The sequence below is a fragment of the Sebastes umbrosus genome, chromosome 3 (genome assembly GCF_015220745.1).
Source record: "Sebastes umbrosus isolate fSebUmb1 chromosome 3, fSebUmb1.pri, whole genome shotgun sequence".
In the NCBI taxonomy this organism is placed as follows: Eukaryota; Metazoa; Chordata; class Actinopteri; order Perciformes; family Sebastidae; genus Sebastes; species Sebastes umbrosus.
Genome location: NC_051271.1, coordinates 5,567,548 through 5,582,777, shown reverse-complemented (window position 1 = coordinate 5,582,777; position 15,230 = coordinate 5,567,548). Strand labels below are relative to the sequence as shown.

General features: G+C 43.5%; 1 protein-coding gene across 2 annotated transcripts in view; it reads left to right on the top strand.

Annotated features, from left to right (window-relative positions):
* Positions 1-12,256, top strand: part of LOC119486018 (zeta-sarcoglycan) — a 396,811-nt gene extending 384,555 nt beyond the window's left edge. For both annotated transcript variants that reach the window (XM_037765910.1, XM_037765911.1), the window contains exon 8: positions 9,631-12,256. In XM_037765910.1, coding sequence (XP_037621838.1) covers positions 9,631-9,837 — 207 coding nt within the window. In that variant the 3' untranslated portion in view covers positions 9,838-12,256. The remainder of the gene's footprint in view (positions 1-9,630) is intronic.
* Positions 12,257-15,230: the final 2,974 nt, after the last annotated feature.

Below are 15,230 nucleotides of genomic sequence, written 5' to 3'. Positions count from 1 at the left end.
TGCTTCTCTGTCTGTGTGTATAAGTGTGTTACTGTTAGAGCCTTTGTTCCTGTGGATGTCTGCGTGAATGCATTTTGTCTGTGTCTGCAGTTGTGTGTGCGTGTGTGTTTGTGTGTTACAGTAGAGCACACTGATGTTGCTTTATGTCCCCGCTACATCTGGGTTACTACACTCTCAGTCTCTCTCCAGCCTCTGTCATTTAGTCCATTGTCAACTCCCATTCCAGCATCTGTCCATTCCACACGCCTAATGGTCTGTGTAATACACTCCGATAGCTCCACAACCTCCCACCTATCTGTGTTGTTGGAGCGCATGTGTGTGTGTGTGTGTGTGTGGTTGTGTGATCCATGTATCAGTGCAGGGGGGGAGGGAGCAGGAGAGAGAAAGAAAAGGAGAACGGGAGGCAAGGTGAGCCGAGGCTATAGACCAATCCTGTGTGTGTTATCGAGTGTGTGTGCTGGTGAAATTGTACTGTTGTTGTCCTTTCAACCTCTGTTACACCTCTCTCCCTTCACTCCTCTACTCCTCCACCCTCTCAGTCAGAGACTTTAAAGTTGACACTTTCTAGTCCGCCTCGGTTCCAGGTCAGCCTAAGTTAAACTGCTGCGAGTCTGCGCAAAGTTTTGATCGGACCCTAAGAAGAGTCTGATAACATGGAAGGCTGCATTCTTCGTCAGGCAATCACAGCAAAGCAACCTGAATGTGGTTTCATCACATTTTAGACCGTGAATGTCCTTTAAGAGTATTATACTTTAGTTTATTTAGATGATTTCACCCTTTATACATACTGTAATTATGCAGTCTTGGCTATTTCCTCCAAACAAAAGAGCTGTTCCACAAGAAATAAAGAGATCTGAACACAGTAGACATTTTGAACAAACCAGTTAAAGGTAAGGTTGGTAAAGATTTTAGACAGAATTGCTTTCGGGATTACATCCCGAAAGCAATCAATAAATCTAATTCTCTTACAAAAAAAAAATTTAAATAAATAAATCCTGTGGCTGTAGCAGGACTGTAATAAACCTGTCCAATCATTTCATTCAGCCGGAATGAAATGATTGAATGGTCTACCTGCCCACTCTGCCCGTGCACTCAGAGTCTTCCACAAGCTGTTAGCTTGACAGCTGTGAGTACTAACAATAGCCATGTTGTTTACGTTCATAATGATAATTGTGAGGCCGGTCAGTGTTGCCGACTTGGCAACTTTCTTGCAAGATTTAGGGACTTTTGGAGCGAATGCTGCTAGCTACTTTCAGTGGAAAAGAGTTGGCAACACTGCGCTGGGTTTTACGGTTGGATCATTTTTTTTTTTAAATCTAGTGTACTCTTGCTAGTTTCCCAAGATCACTGACCCTGCCTTTAACAGCCAGTCAGCTTTTGATCAAACAGATAAGATAGATAAGCTAACACAGGTTTAAACATCTACAAGGCAGTGCATCAGCTAACAATGTGTGTTCTTATCAGGTTCAGTCAGGCTTGAATCCAGTTGCTTGATTGTCTTGTCGCCTGATATTCTCCTTTGAAATAGTAATTGGGTGAGACACCTTTAATGCAAGCTGAGAATGTTTCAATTCTACATTTCAACATGCAGTTTGACATCATACAATACAATTTCACTGGCGCTTACACAGGCATGCAAGAGCAAGCTTTGGTTACATTGGTACCAAAACGTTTATTTATACCTCGGTGGGAAACTGTTTTAACACGTACTGACCCACGACTTGTTTGTACAGCGCTGCTGACATCTACATGTATGGTGTAGGAGGAAAGATGCAGTAAAGTGAAAGTGTTTGTGGGTATTTGTTACAAAATGAAATATGACTAAAAAGTTTGGAGTGTCATGACTTTGCTTATGTTACAGCAGACAAACTGCAGCATAAAAAGAAAAGCTTTGTGTCCTCTTCTCAGTTTTTCACTCGCATTTTTCTGCACCCCCTTTATCCTTCATTCATCCTCTCATTCTTCCTCTCACCCAGACTAGACTCCCTACTCCCGGTCTCCTCCTAAACACATCCATACACTCCTTTCTCCTCCTCCTCAGCACACTCCCAACACTTGCTCTTCCGCCTGATCTCCCCCCCAAAGACACTTTAACCCTCGTATCTCCTCTGCTGTCTTTCTCCCTCCCCTTTTTCATCCCAGGAAAAGCTTGTCCTTCCCCTCCTCCCTCGCAGCACATTTGCCTCCCACCCTCTTTCGCCTGTTCCTCAGCTGTGCCAGGGGAAGTCATCCATGAAAAATGTTTTGACCCTCCGTAATTGCCGCTTCCCGCATGTTTCCCATCTCCTTGACGCCGGAGCCGCGTGCTTGCTAAACTGATGTCGGAGAGAGATGGGCTCAGGCACACATGCACTCTGCATGCTGTATGCATGCACGCACCCAGCCACACACCCAGACAAGTGTACGCATAAGGGACACATAAAGACAGACATATGAGACACAGGCAGACACACACACACTTCCTCATTATATACAGTATGTATGCAGGGAGTAGACGAAACACCTCCATATCCCTGCAGTAGAGTGTGTTGAGACTGTGTCACTGTGAGGGTTTAGATTCAACTCCATGATGAGGTCAGGTTTTCCTATTATTTGTAACACTGCCTGTATCTCTGTAAATGTGCATGGACACATTGCTAGGCACATTTTCACTAACAGATACAATAGATCAGAATCAAGCACGGGATACATATGCTTACACATGGCAAATGAAAATCCTCAACAAAAAGAATGATTTTTAGATGAAAGATTACATTTCTCTGTGTGTTTTTTACCCCTTTGGTTTTCAAAACCCATCCTTTGAAATGTATTATCATGTCAGGCTGAAAATGCTTTTTTCCTTAGATTCTCTAAAATAGATCTCACAAAGTTTCTTCTTTTTATTAAATCATTAGCAACAGTCCACTGTACGCACGGATGTTTCAGGCTCTGCCTTCATGTCGCTACACACCGGCAGCGTTTAAATATTTTTTCAAACTGTTGTTTTGTCATTAGTACTTTCACACAGAATGTGAATATTGTGCAGCAAAAAAGTGTGTTTTGTTTTTTTTTTGGAACAAGGTTGATTTTCTGAACTTTCGCACCGTGAATACAGCCATCGACCGATCACGTTGTGCGGAACGAGTTTAGTTACGTATATTTATGAAACAACAACACAGAGGCTCCGTAGTCCAAACCAAGACGGCAAACTTTACTACTCCTTTCAACCTTGACAAAGGCAGCGCAGACCAGATCCACCATACCTTTCACAATAAAAGCCCTAGACATATAATATTCACAGGTGAGTATTTGGGATAGAGAGCTTAAGTCACGCCCCTTACGGTGAACCCCATGGGAACTAATTGTGCCGAATCACACAATTGAAACGGGATAAAAAGATATTTATATCTCTCCGTTGACTACCGTTCATACTTTTTCCGAAATAAGGTCCCATGGGGTCCACCGGAAGGGGAGGGGCTTCGGCTCTCTATTTATATTACGACCTCACCTCAGCACATGTGTGTTTACCAGGTTTCTGGTAAATATATCAGTGACTATATTGACCTAAAAAAAAATCAGTTTTATTGATTTCATTTATTAAATAATTCGTTGTTATGGCTTTGAACGATGACTGAGGCATGGAGTTGAGGTCAGTATAACCACGGATACCAGACACCTGGTTAACACGCTCATGCTGAGGAAGTCAAAGCCCAGAATATCTCTCTGTGTGTGTGTGTGTGTGTGTGTGTGTGTGTGTGCGTGTGTGTGCGTGTGTGTGTGTGTGTGTGTGTGTAGAGGACTGCTGCTAATGATTTGATAAAAACATTTGTAAGTGCTCACCTCATATGTGAATTCAGTGGACTTTTGCTCCTGGCTGGTAGCACCATAAAGGATTCGAAGAGACTTATTATAAAGGTGACAACATAGTGCCCTCTCCTTCCTCTGATTTGCTCCCACAGTTGAGAGATATAGGAGAACATACTGTAGGTGTATTAGTGCTATCCTACCAACTCATGCACGCACACATGCAGGTAAAATGCAGGCATGTTGTTGAATACGTGTAGAACAATGCACTCAATAACAAGAACTACTCCATACCTGTTCACCAACACTGTTATATTCACACACACACACACACACACACACACACACACGTCGTTACACACAGACACATTCACATGTACATACCCTCACATCCTGCTAACAACAGGCCGACCTCATACTTACTGACACTTTCATTAGGGATGAATGTCAGCGCTAATCCGACCTTAAGCTACAACAAATGACTTCCACTCTACTTCCCTTCCCTCTTTCCATCCATCTGTCCATCCGCCACCTCTCCTCTACTCTCCTTATTTCCTGCTACCTAGCATCCATCAATTTTTTGATCTATCGTTCCAGCCGCCTTCCTCTCACCTCTCACCTCTCACCTCTCACCTCTCGGCTCCTTCCTATCGAGCTCTTCCTCACGCCACCCCACCTTGTAAGTCTCTCATCTCCACCTACTAATCACCTACCCCTCTTTCCAATCTCATAATATGCATCCTCTCCCTCCCTCCTTGTTTGTCTCTCCATCCTTCCCCACTCTCCACCTCCATCTTTACTCTCCCCTCCCCCCCTTTCCTCTGTTCCCCTCCCCTCAGTTTGTTTTCGTGATGTTTCCAACGTTATGGAAGAGAAACCGGTAATTTCATTGGCATTTCCTCACATAAGCATGCAGCTATCTCTCCTCATTCTCCCGTCCCCGTTGCCATGCCCAAGTTCATTTTAGGTTTTCATTGCTATGGCAGGCAGGCTGTTGGAATTAGATTTGGGTTATGTTGCCAACCGTGACTGAGTCCTTTTCCTCCGTAAGGCTATGAACCCTGGCAGTTTTTATTGGGGCGCCAATGGGAAGATGACAGGTATGTACCGGGGACCTGTTAAAGGCATACCTTGACATTTAGAGATGCGGTGTGGTATTTTCCTTTGCACAGCCCATGGGGAGATTAGTGCACGTATTCGTTATTCACTTAAAGAGTCTTGTTGTCATTGTTACTATGTCTTATTAAAATCAATGGTCATCATCAGATAGCTGTTCACAGTAGCTGCAAATAGGCTCCCTATTCTGCTTTTCTTTTATTTATTTTTTTACTGAAGACCTGAAACAAAAGATTTTTCCCAACGACCAACAAAAATGTAGTTATGTGCAAAAGATGCTTTTAACATCTTGCATGCTCTTTTTGGTGACATCTGGCGAGCATATGTGGATACCATAATTCAAAAAACAGGATTAGCACCTGCTATCAGCCCTGATGTCAACCGCTTCAATTATTGTACAGTACAAATCATCCTTTTATACACAGGCAAGATAAGTGTGGATTGGCCCTTTTCCTGATCATCAAAACTACATCAGTTAATGTCCATCAATCAGCCAATGAATTAATCGACTAAATGTCTCACCTCTAGTATATTTAAAACACCAAATACCCTTTTAAGTGGTAGAATGGTCATTAATAATACAGGAGATCTTGTAGAGTTTGAGTAACTCACCAAGGGAAGACCTCCGGGCTATTAGGGATGACTACATCTTTAAGGTTACCTCGCTCTGTTACCTGCCCATCTATCTCCAGGTTAATGGCTAATAGATGTAGTGTGTGTGTGTGTGTGTGTGTGTGTGTGTGTGTGTGTGTGTGTGTGTGTGTGTGTGTGTGTGTGTGTGTGTGTGTGTGTGTGTGTGTGTGTGTGTGTGTGCATGTGTGTGTGTGCATGTGTGTGTGTGTGTGTGTGTGTGTACTGTATGTGTGGATATTGTTTATACAGATCGAGATGTGCCCCGTCAGCCAATGTGAAATCATTAGTTATACTAATTGGTTCCTAGCTGTTGGGGTATCTGAATCCCTCATTCCTCTTCTCTCCTTTTTTTTCTTCCGTTCATCTTATCTCCCTCTCTCTCTTTATGTCCCCCATCCTCTACCAAAAACTTCTGATGTGACATTTTCCCTCTGTCATCCTTTCATCTGACTCCCTCTCATTCCCCTCTTTTTTCCTCTGTCTTTTTGCACTCAGCGATTTTCCCTCACACTTTTTCACTTCACTACTTCTACTCATTTCTAAAATGAAGAACATGAATAATGGGGATACAGATGTCTGCTGAGATTATCGCCCCGGCCTTAGGGTGTGTGAGTGTGAGAGAGATGGAAAGCAAGAGAGCAGCGCTTCCTTGAACATTGGAGATTGCGGAGTAAATAAATAAGCAGGCATGGCAGTCAATAGAAACCAAGATTGTGTAATGATTCTCGTTTGAATCTCAGCTTGTATCAATCTGAAGATGAGAGGAGTGGACTGAAGGAATGCAGGGAGAAGTAAGGGTCAGGAGGGATGGCGGCCCGAGGGGGGTTGAGGGGTAGAAATGGGGGGAAGAGATGATTAGGAGTGAGAGGAAAAGAGAAGTGCAGGTCTTTGAAGAACAAGACCGTCTATTCTGTCTAGGGATGTCATGAGAACCGGACAAAATTCTGAAAACGTGGCGGTACTTGTTTTTCTACAGTACCGCAGGTTCCATAGGTACCAGGGCAGCTCGAGATGAATGGCGTCTAAAATCTGAAAGGATGCAGTAAACTAACTATCAATGATACTATCTGATAATGCTACATTGTGAACAACAAATCTGTGTTGAAATCAGCAGGAGGAAAGCTAGTTAACGTTAGCTGTTAGCAGCCGATGGGCAGCACAGTCCTGCACGGAGCTAACAGCTAACGTTAACAGAGGTTGCATTTCATTATGATATGGTCAGGCTCTATTCAATAAAAATGAGTATTAGGTGAAGGTACATTATAATGTTATCATGATGTATTCAATGTAATCTTCGTAAAATGTAGTGTTTAGTGAGAAACTTGAATAAATCCAGTTGTTTGAAGGAGATGTGTTCACAGCAATATTAAACAGATAATAGGGAGGGAATTATGACATGTTTAACTTCATATATTCCTTCCTTATTGTTTGTTTTTGTTTTTTGTTTTTTTAGTTGTCCATCTTGTTATTGGACTGTCTCTTATTCTGACAGTTGTCTCAATGTTAAATAGTAACTGTGCTGGAACAGATGAACTGTATCTTCCTCTGCGTCTCTCATATTCCTTCTCTTCTGAATGCTTCTCATCTTCCCATGACTGGATTAAAACTGATTAATCAACAGACGGTTGATTAGCTGTTTTTCCCCGCTGACCCTCTTTTCTTCCATTTTGGCCTGGTCTGAAAGACATAATGTATCTCAAGAGAACTCCTGGAAAAATGATGTTAAAATTTAAAAAGAAGAGTTGCCTTTGTGTGTCTATCAAGTCCAGTGCACACAGGAGACTACACATGCCAGCTTTATTATATTTTACCTAGACTCAGGTATCGTCCAGTGCTACTCTGCTGGAATACCATCCAACCCCAGGTTTGCAGTGTGTCAAATTCCTTTTGTAATGTGATTAAACTCAAATTTATTTAAGAATGTGCACCTTTTAAAAAGAATATAAGCTGAATGAATTTAAAGATCTTAAAAATGATTTGTTGACATTATATATAAGGCTCAAGATCACGTAAATATCACCACATTAAGGCCCTTCAGACGCCATTGTGATTTAATAGCACCTGCTCCCAAACTAATTTGCATTTAGTCAGATCACCACAAACCATCTGACACACAGTAAACCAGTAAACCCCATACAGTTCCCTGCTTAGCCCACTCCGGTTGGTAATCCAGGCTTGCATCTTCCTGTGGCAGCCGCCCATTCTCTAGTGCTTGCTGTTGGGTGTTTTTCTTGGTTGAATTGCTGAGTGATTGGAGGGTTATTATGCGCAGGGTGTGGGGACTGGCTCTTAAATGATAGTTGAGAGCAGCTTAGTGCATTCCCCTCTTGGCCAATCAGGGTGTGACGACGCCCTTTCTGTAGGGCTTAAGAGAGGTGGGAAATTGCACACCCAGTGTCATTCTGATCCCTCCTTGACTAACTACAACATATATTATCAGCCAAGCCAGAAACTCTGCTCTGTTTTAGGCCCTTTTGAGATTCCTGTGCTCTTTTGTTTAATTGCTTATTGAGAGAGTGTTGACCATCCTGGTTGGGGAAACACAAAATAAACACCCTTCAGTCAGGTTACCTGCGTTAGGATGATTAGATGCTATTCGTGCAAGGCTCTTGCTTGCTTCACGATAGCCTAGTGCCTGCAGGCTTTATTTTGTTATTCTATTCATTTGTTGATATTCACTGAAACCCCTTTATAACCATTTCTTTTGGTCTAATTCATTTGGGGAAACTTTAAAGGAGGGTAAAAGGAAAAATAAAAAACAATATTTCAGTTTCCTTATTTGTTTGTTATTGTAGAGGCATTTGTTCAGTGTTATTATTATTAAGGAGGCATTTTATTTTGTATTTGTATGTGGATGGGAACTGGTTCTCAGTCTTCTGCCTGATCAATTGAAGTCTGGGTGAATCGGTACCGCCACTTTCCAACCTGTCCTTATTGTTTCAAGGTTAGAGTGAGTGAGTGGAGCTTTTTTCTTCAGCGGGTGACCTTTTGTTTGTGCATTGCAGGTGTTTTTCCTGAAATAACTTAAGATAAACTTGACTGGGCACATGATCTGTTAAATCCATTGGCCTCCATCAACAAGCAAAGCCCTTGACCCAAACTGCAGCCCGAACTGATTGAAACGCCTCCAAGTGAAGGTCTAGTTGCATTGGAAATCATTTAAGAAAACCTCTTTGCAAGTTTTTTTTTTTTTATCAATATTTTGGCACCAAGTGTGTGAAAGCTTTACTCCTACAATAAAGTCCAAACACTGCAAAAATAACCAAAGAAATGACTTTACTTGTCTATGCAGATAAAGTGTCTTATATCAAGTGTTTTTTCCTAATACGCATAAGCTGCTTGATTTTACCTTGAAGATGATGTTCTTCTTCTTGCCTTTTTCTTAAATGTAGCCACTAGTTTCTTGGAAAATATCCCCAAAAAATTGAAAGAGCTTTTTCAAAAGTGTCGAGTGATGTCATCAGTTTGGCAGATGTTTTGACTTGTCTGGAGGAAAACATAATAATAATAAATATGATATTGCAGTAAATTAGCTGGTGTAGAAGTTGGCTTTGTTTTGCAGTGTGTATTTTTTCTTGCTGCATGCTTTCCCTTGTGTCTGCCTTTCCCCGTCTCTTTGTCTTCCCCTCACTCCTCTCCCGCTGATTCCCCAGCTTTTCTCTTCACCTATCTTGCCCTCTGCCTCGTTCACTCCCACTCTGCCTCTTCATCAAAAGAGACCCGTTCTAAATAGAAAATTCCCTCTCTGTCTCCGTAGATCTTTCTTGATGACAACCCCGGTCGACCACAGAGAGTATAGTCATCCCCTACGGCAATGTGCTCTCACTTCCTCTGTTTCCACAACCCCAGTTTCTTTCATTTTTTTTCTTTCTGACAACAGAACTTTTTCCCCTTCTGTCTCTCTGTGTTATTTTAGGCACCAAGAAAATCCATGTGAGCTCAGTCCTACAGCCGTAACATCAACTTCTGTGTTTCCATGTTTTATATATATTTTTTATTATTTTATTTCTCTTTTCTTTGTGTCTGTTCTTTGTTTTGTTTTCGATCCATTGCTCTCAAATCAAAGTTTGCTGAATCATTTCTCTTTTATGTCCACAGATCTTTCTAGACGCCAACACCATCAAGCTGGGCAACATTCCCCTCGGCAGTGCTGTGGATCCCCTGGAGGGGGCGCCGGCAGGTACCACCTACACCAAACAGACTGTGTACGAGCTTTGTGCCTGCGCTAACGGCAAGCTCTACCTGTCCCCGGCTGAGAAAGGCTCTACCTGCCAAACCACCAGTAACTTTTGTCTCTGGAGCTGAAAGTGGGAGGTCGACAGACACCCGGGACATGTGGACTATTAGAGTTTGAAGCTAATGCTAGCCAACTGACTGAATCATCGTGGATAACGGCTTGGCGGGAAGCTAATGCCGTCTAACAGACCGAATCAACATGGATTGTAGCATGGCGAGAAGTTCCTGTCTGTTAACTAATCAAATAATATGGATTACAGCTTGGCAGGAAGCTAACGCGAGCTAACAGACCAAATTAACACGGACTGTGGCTTGGAGTGAAGCTAATGCCTGAATCAACGCGGACTAGAGCTTGGTGAGAAGCTGTTGCCAGCTCACCGACCAAATTAATATGGATTGGTCAGTTGCTAATGCCAGTCAAGAGGACGGACGACTTGGTGGGAAGCAAAAAGCCAAGGTTAGCTGGTGGGTATGATGCTACTACTGGACGTGGACGGACAGTCTCACTCCGGGGCTCTCGTTGGCTGTCTTTGCCATTGTTGAATTGCTGCCATGACGGTTTCTGAAAGTCACAAGGATTACATTCGGGGGTTTCCTGAGGTCAGCAAACTCGCTTACAATAAAAGTGAGTTGTGTGTTCACTATGACCAACACGTCCTGGAGAGAACACGCTCCTGCCTTTGTCAGGATGAACCAATACGATGAGGGACTGCTAACGCGCCAGCAGGGACATGGACAAGGACTCAGTTGGCCATCAGTGTGGACTTTGGTTTAGCCCTGCGGGTAGCTAACGAATAAATCAGACAACGGTTTAGTCTAGTGGGAAGCTAAGGCTAGCTAACGGACCAATCTATACCAGAAAGGCCTTCCCCCTCCTCCCCCTCTAGTCTTTCACCCCAAACGTTGACGTGTGACCCTTCTGCATTAATCTGCACCTGGTAATGAATATGCTCTCCGACCCCACTTTTTATAGGATAACTAATGCAAATAATTGTGCTTCAATCTTGCATTTACCAGCTTTTTTCCCCCATATGTTTTTTCACATTTACTTTTATTTTAGTTCTTTTCTTCTGATCAAATATTGTACTTGTTATCTCTTTGAATCCTGTTTTCCCCTTCAACATCCTCGTAATCCATTTTATTTCCATGTTTTGCTGCTGCTCTCCTTTATCCTTCCTCCATGCTCTAGTTATTTTTGTTCTGTCTATGCACCTACATGCATTGGACTGGTAAAGAAAACATCATCCTGCCTATCCACTCTCTTCCACCCGTCTGGTTAAAAAACAGAACACATTGTTATATCTGCTTTCTTCCACTGGACTGGTTAAAAAAAAATCATTTTTACTAACCGTCAGTCCCAGACGCAGGGTTTCTCCCCCTCGCAGTCCGTTCCCACAGACTCTCTGGAGTCTGTCTTTCTGGGCATGCGATGCTCTCTCATCAGAGACAGAAAGCAAATGGAATAAGAAGAGGAAAGTGAGTTAAGTCTTACATTTAAATTAAGGCTCAGGTAGGTGCTACAGCGGACCCACCATTATATGGTACGGCGCCAAACCTGGCAGGCAGCAGTCAGGCGACAGCCAGACCAATTTCGGTCTTGTTATGGAGCATTATACATCTTCATCCTGTGTTCCTTGACTTGTCTTCACTCTTTTTGCATGACCTTTCTGCTCTTCTTGTCAAGCCCTCCTTCTTCTCAGTCATGTCGGTTCTCTGTGTCACTGAGAAACCTTTCTGCTCTTTACGCTCTCTCTTTTTGTTCCCTTTTGAGCTCCACTTTACTGCAGTATTTTTACCTCTCATTACTCCTCTATTTCCACTCTCTGTTTTCTTTCCAGCAGTTACATTTCTGAAAATTTCATTTATCTTTTTCTCTCGTCTTTCATCTCTTACCCATCACTCACCAAATGACATGACTTAACATTGTCTCCACATCTTATTTGTTATTTCTTCACTCTTTAAAGGTGCAACGTGTAAGATATGGCCAGTATTTTAGTGTAAACATTACAAAAATTGACTAACATTATCAACAGATTGTGAAGAGGTTACAGTGTTGACGTTATGTCAAAGACGTCTATGTATTGTGTTGCAGCGATACTGAAATGCTAACTGACTAGCCCCGGCCCGAACTTTCTTGTAATACCACTTGTTCCTCGAGCAGCGTCCAGTCTGCCCTCAGTCCAGAGAACGAAGAGGCAGAGTTGCCCTGAGGGCTTGTCAATAATACATCCGTGGTCCGGTCCAGTTTTATAGTTTGTTTATTTGATTAATTTCAAAGTGGCAAAAATGAGAAAACGACTCGCACCCTCGCCTCGTCCTCACCGCCGCCAGGAGGCTGCTTCGCCAGGAGTACGGACGGAGCTTCTGTTAGCAGGTAGCTCAAATTCAGCCGGTGCAAACCCCAGCTACGGGGGCTCCGATCCCGGGGGGACTGCCTTGACTCCTCGCCTGAATAGCAAACTTCTGTGTCTGCCGTTACACAGCTTAGACCCAGCGCTCCACCAGACCGCTGTGACTCCCGGCGCTGGGGTTTTCATCAGCCGAATTCGAGTCGCCGCACGCTACACTCCCGTGGAAGCAGAGCCCGTCGGCGAAGAGGACAAAACAAAAACACGAGTCGTTCCGTTGCCTCTGACACTCCGGACCAAAGCGTATCGTTACACAGGTTAGTGTCACAGTAAACACACAGATGGCTAACGTAAACTACAGACTGACGCCACGTGAAGATTATGAGATATCAGTGTTATTTTGACCGTCTCTCAGAGTTTCAGCAGTTTCATTTTTTACATTCTTGCCTGCTGTTGGTTAGTAGTAGTGTACATTTAGATTGTATGTGGAGGTAAAATGCTGCCCCGTATTTCTTTGGAGCAGGTGGCTCGGTATTACACGTTGCACCTTTAAAGTCCTTTGGCCACTCCAAACTCAAATATCAGGAAAAATGTCCCTTCACTCTCACACTATGCCCCCCTTCAAAAGTTCTGCAACCTAAGCAAGAAGGAAAGGTCCAAACTATTATTTGGGGGGTTATTTTTTTTATATTTTCAATCAGTCTCAGATGGGGGGATCAGAGTGAATGGCCTCGAGCTGGCTAACCATAGCACCCAACCTCTGCGATGGCTGGAAATCAGCAGATTTGTGTGTCAGAAATCCCCCTGGAAGAAATTGTGGATGGATTTGGTTGTATGTGTATGAACTCAACTGGATTAAGGCCCTGAGGCGTACTTTCTTTTTTTTTTTTTAAACAAAGTGATACACAGGTGCCTTTGCTGCTGTTGGTAAAAGCACATCACAGTCTGAACGTTCACACTACCCTCAGTGGACCATCTGCAAGTGTCTCTGGAAAAACTATATATTTATCAACCTACCTATCTATCTATTTAGTTTCCTGTCTTTCCGCTCCCCTTCTCTCCTGGTTTTGTAGAACTCTCAGTATATCCAGCTGAAAAAAAAGAACAATTCAATCCTGGTTTAAAGTTTAATTTTCAGATGTGTTCCCTTATGGTTTTATTCTTGATAATAAAAAAGCACAAATTATGCCATGTATATAACAATACCAATAAAATACAAAATAAAATAATATTGTTTTTGAAGAGAATCTCTGGAGTCTTAAGTAATTTGTAATTATCGCTTTTATGATTCTGTGTTCCCCGATGATTACTTACAACAATAACTTTATATGTTACTCCTCAATATTTCATATGATTTCATTTGTTTTTTTAATATTTAATGGCTTTAGAGATTTACAATTTATAAAACAAAACATTCTGAATATCCACTAGATTAAGCCTTTACTATAACAAGTATTATTGTGTTTACAAATCTGGATACCAATGCTACTTCTGTGAACCTTTTCGCTGTTATAGTGGCTCACTGTCCTCCTCCACACAGTCATAAAATATACAAAAAAAAATACGAGGAGAACTGTCACGGCCGTGTCCGTGCTCCGGCTTGTTTTCCGGTGTCTCTTTTGTCTCCCCCTCCCCTGTGTTTCCACCTCTCCCCTGTCCGTCTCTCTCCGTCTCTCTCCGTCTCCGTGTGTTGCCGTGGGCGTGGCTCCCTTCCCGGCTCCCTCCTGATTACTGCTCATTCACCTCACCTGTCCAGTCTGCACAGCTGCTTCCCATCGACTCCTCAACTCCACACCGGTTCTCCATACACTCATCGCCAGATCAAGTTTTCACCTGTGCAACGTCACCCTCGTCCAGCCTGGTCTGCACTCCACCACCGTCCCTCTTTGTTCCTTAAATAAACCTTCTTACCTTCACCTACCTCTTGTCAGTGTCCTGCATTTGGGTCCAATGTACCACACCACAACAGACGGAGAGAGAGAGGGAAACGGTCAGGGGAGAGCCGGAAACACAGGGGAGGGGGAGACGATGGCAAACAAGCCGGAGCACGGCCACGGCCTTGACAAGAACTGACAAAATCAAATCAAAGCTGTTCTTTTCTTGTATTATTTTATATGCACCATTCTCCCAATGTTCTTTGTGTAGTTTTTGAGGAGGCAGTTGCTCCACTGACAAACAAAGTAAATGTTACTTAAAGCACACACTAGTGTTGGAAACATGCTACAGTCTTTTTCTTGTTTGTCAAAAGACTGTTAGCCTTTTCAGCAATCACCTTGTCCCGGAAAACGGTGGACTGCGCCCTCCAGGTTTGGGGTCATTAACCCCAGCAAGGGAGTTCAAGTATCTCTGGGTTTTGTTCACCAGTGAGGGTAAAATGGAGCGGGAGATGGACAGGCGGTTCGGTGCGATGTGGTGTCAGCAGTTATGCGGGCGCTGTACCGGACCATTGTGGTGAAGAGGGAGCTGAACCTGAAGGCAAAGCTCTCGATTTACCAGTCCATCTACGTTCCGACCCTAGCCTATGGTCATGAGCTTTGGGTAGTGACCTAAAGAATGACATCGCGGATATAAGCGGCCGAAATGAGTTTCCTCCGTAGGGTGGCTGGGCTCAGCCTTAGAGATAGGGTGAGGAGCTCAGACATCCGGAGGGAGCTCGGAGTAGAGCCGCTGCTCCCTTTGCGTAGAAAGAGGACAGCTGAGGTGGTTCGGGCATCTGATCAGGATGCCTCCTGGACGCCTCCCTTTGGAGGTTTATCGGGCACGGCCAACTGGTAAGAGGCCCCGGGGTAGACCAAGAACACGCTGGAGAGATTATATTTTCTCGGCCGGCCTGGGAATGCCTCGGGGTCCTCCAGGAAAAGCTTGAAAATGTTGCTGGGGAGAGGAACGTCTGGAATTCCCTTCTAAGCCTGCTAAGCCTGCTGCCTCCGCGACCCGGCCCCAGATAAGTGGAAGAAAATGGATGGATGTACCTTGTCCTACCAAGCTACTCAGAGGAGCTGTTCATACCAAATCTGCTGGTGGATACATAACACACAGGACTTTGGCATCAGAGACCAGAGTTTGCATCCTGAATCCAGCACATGGTTAGGTTTAGGCAATAAAAGCAGTTTT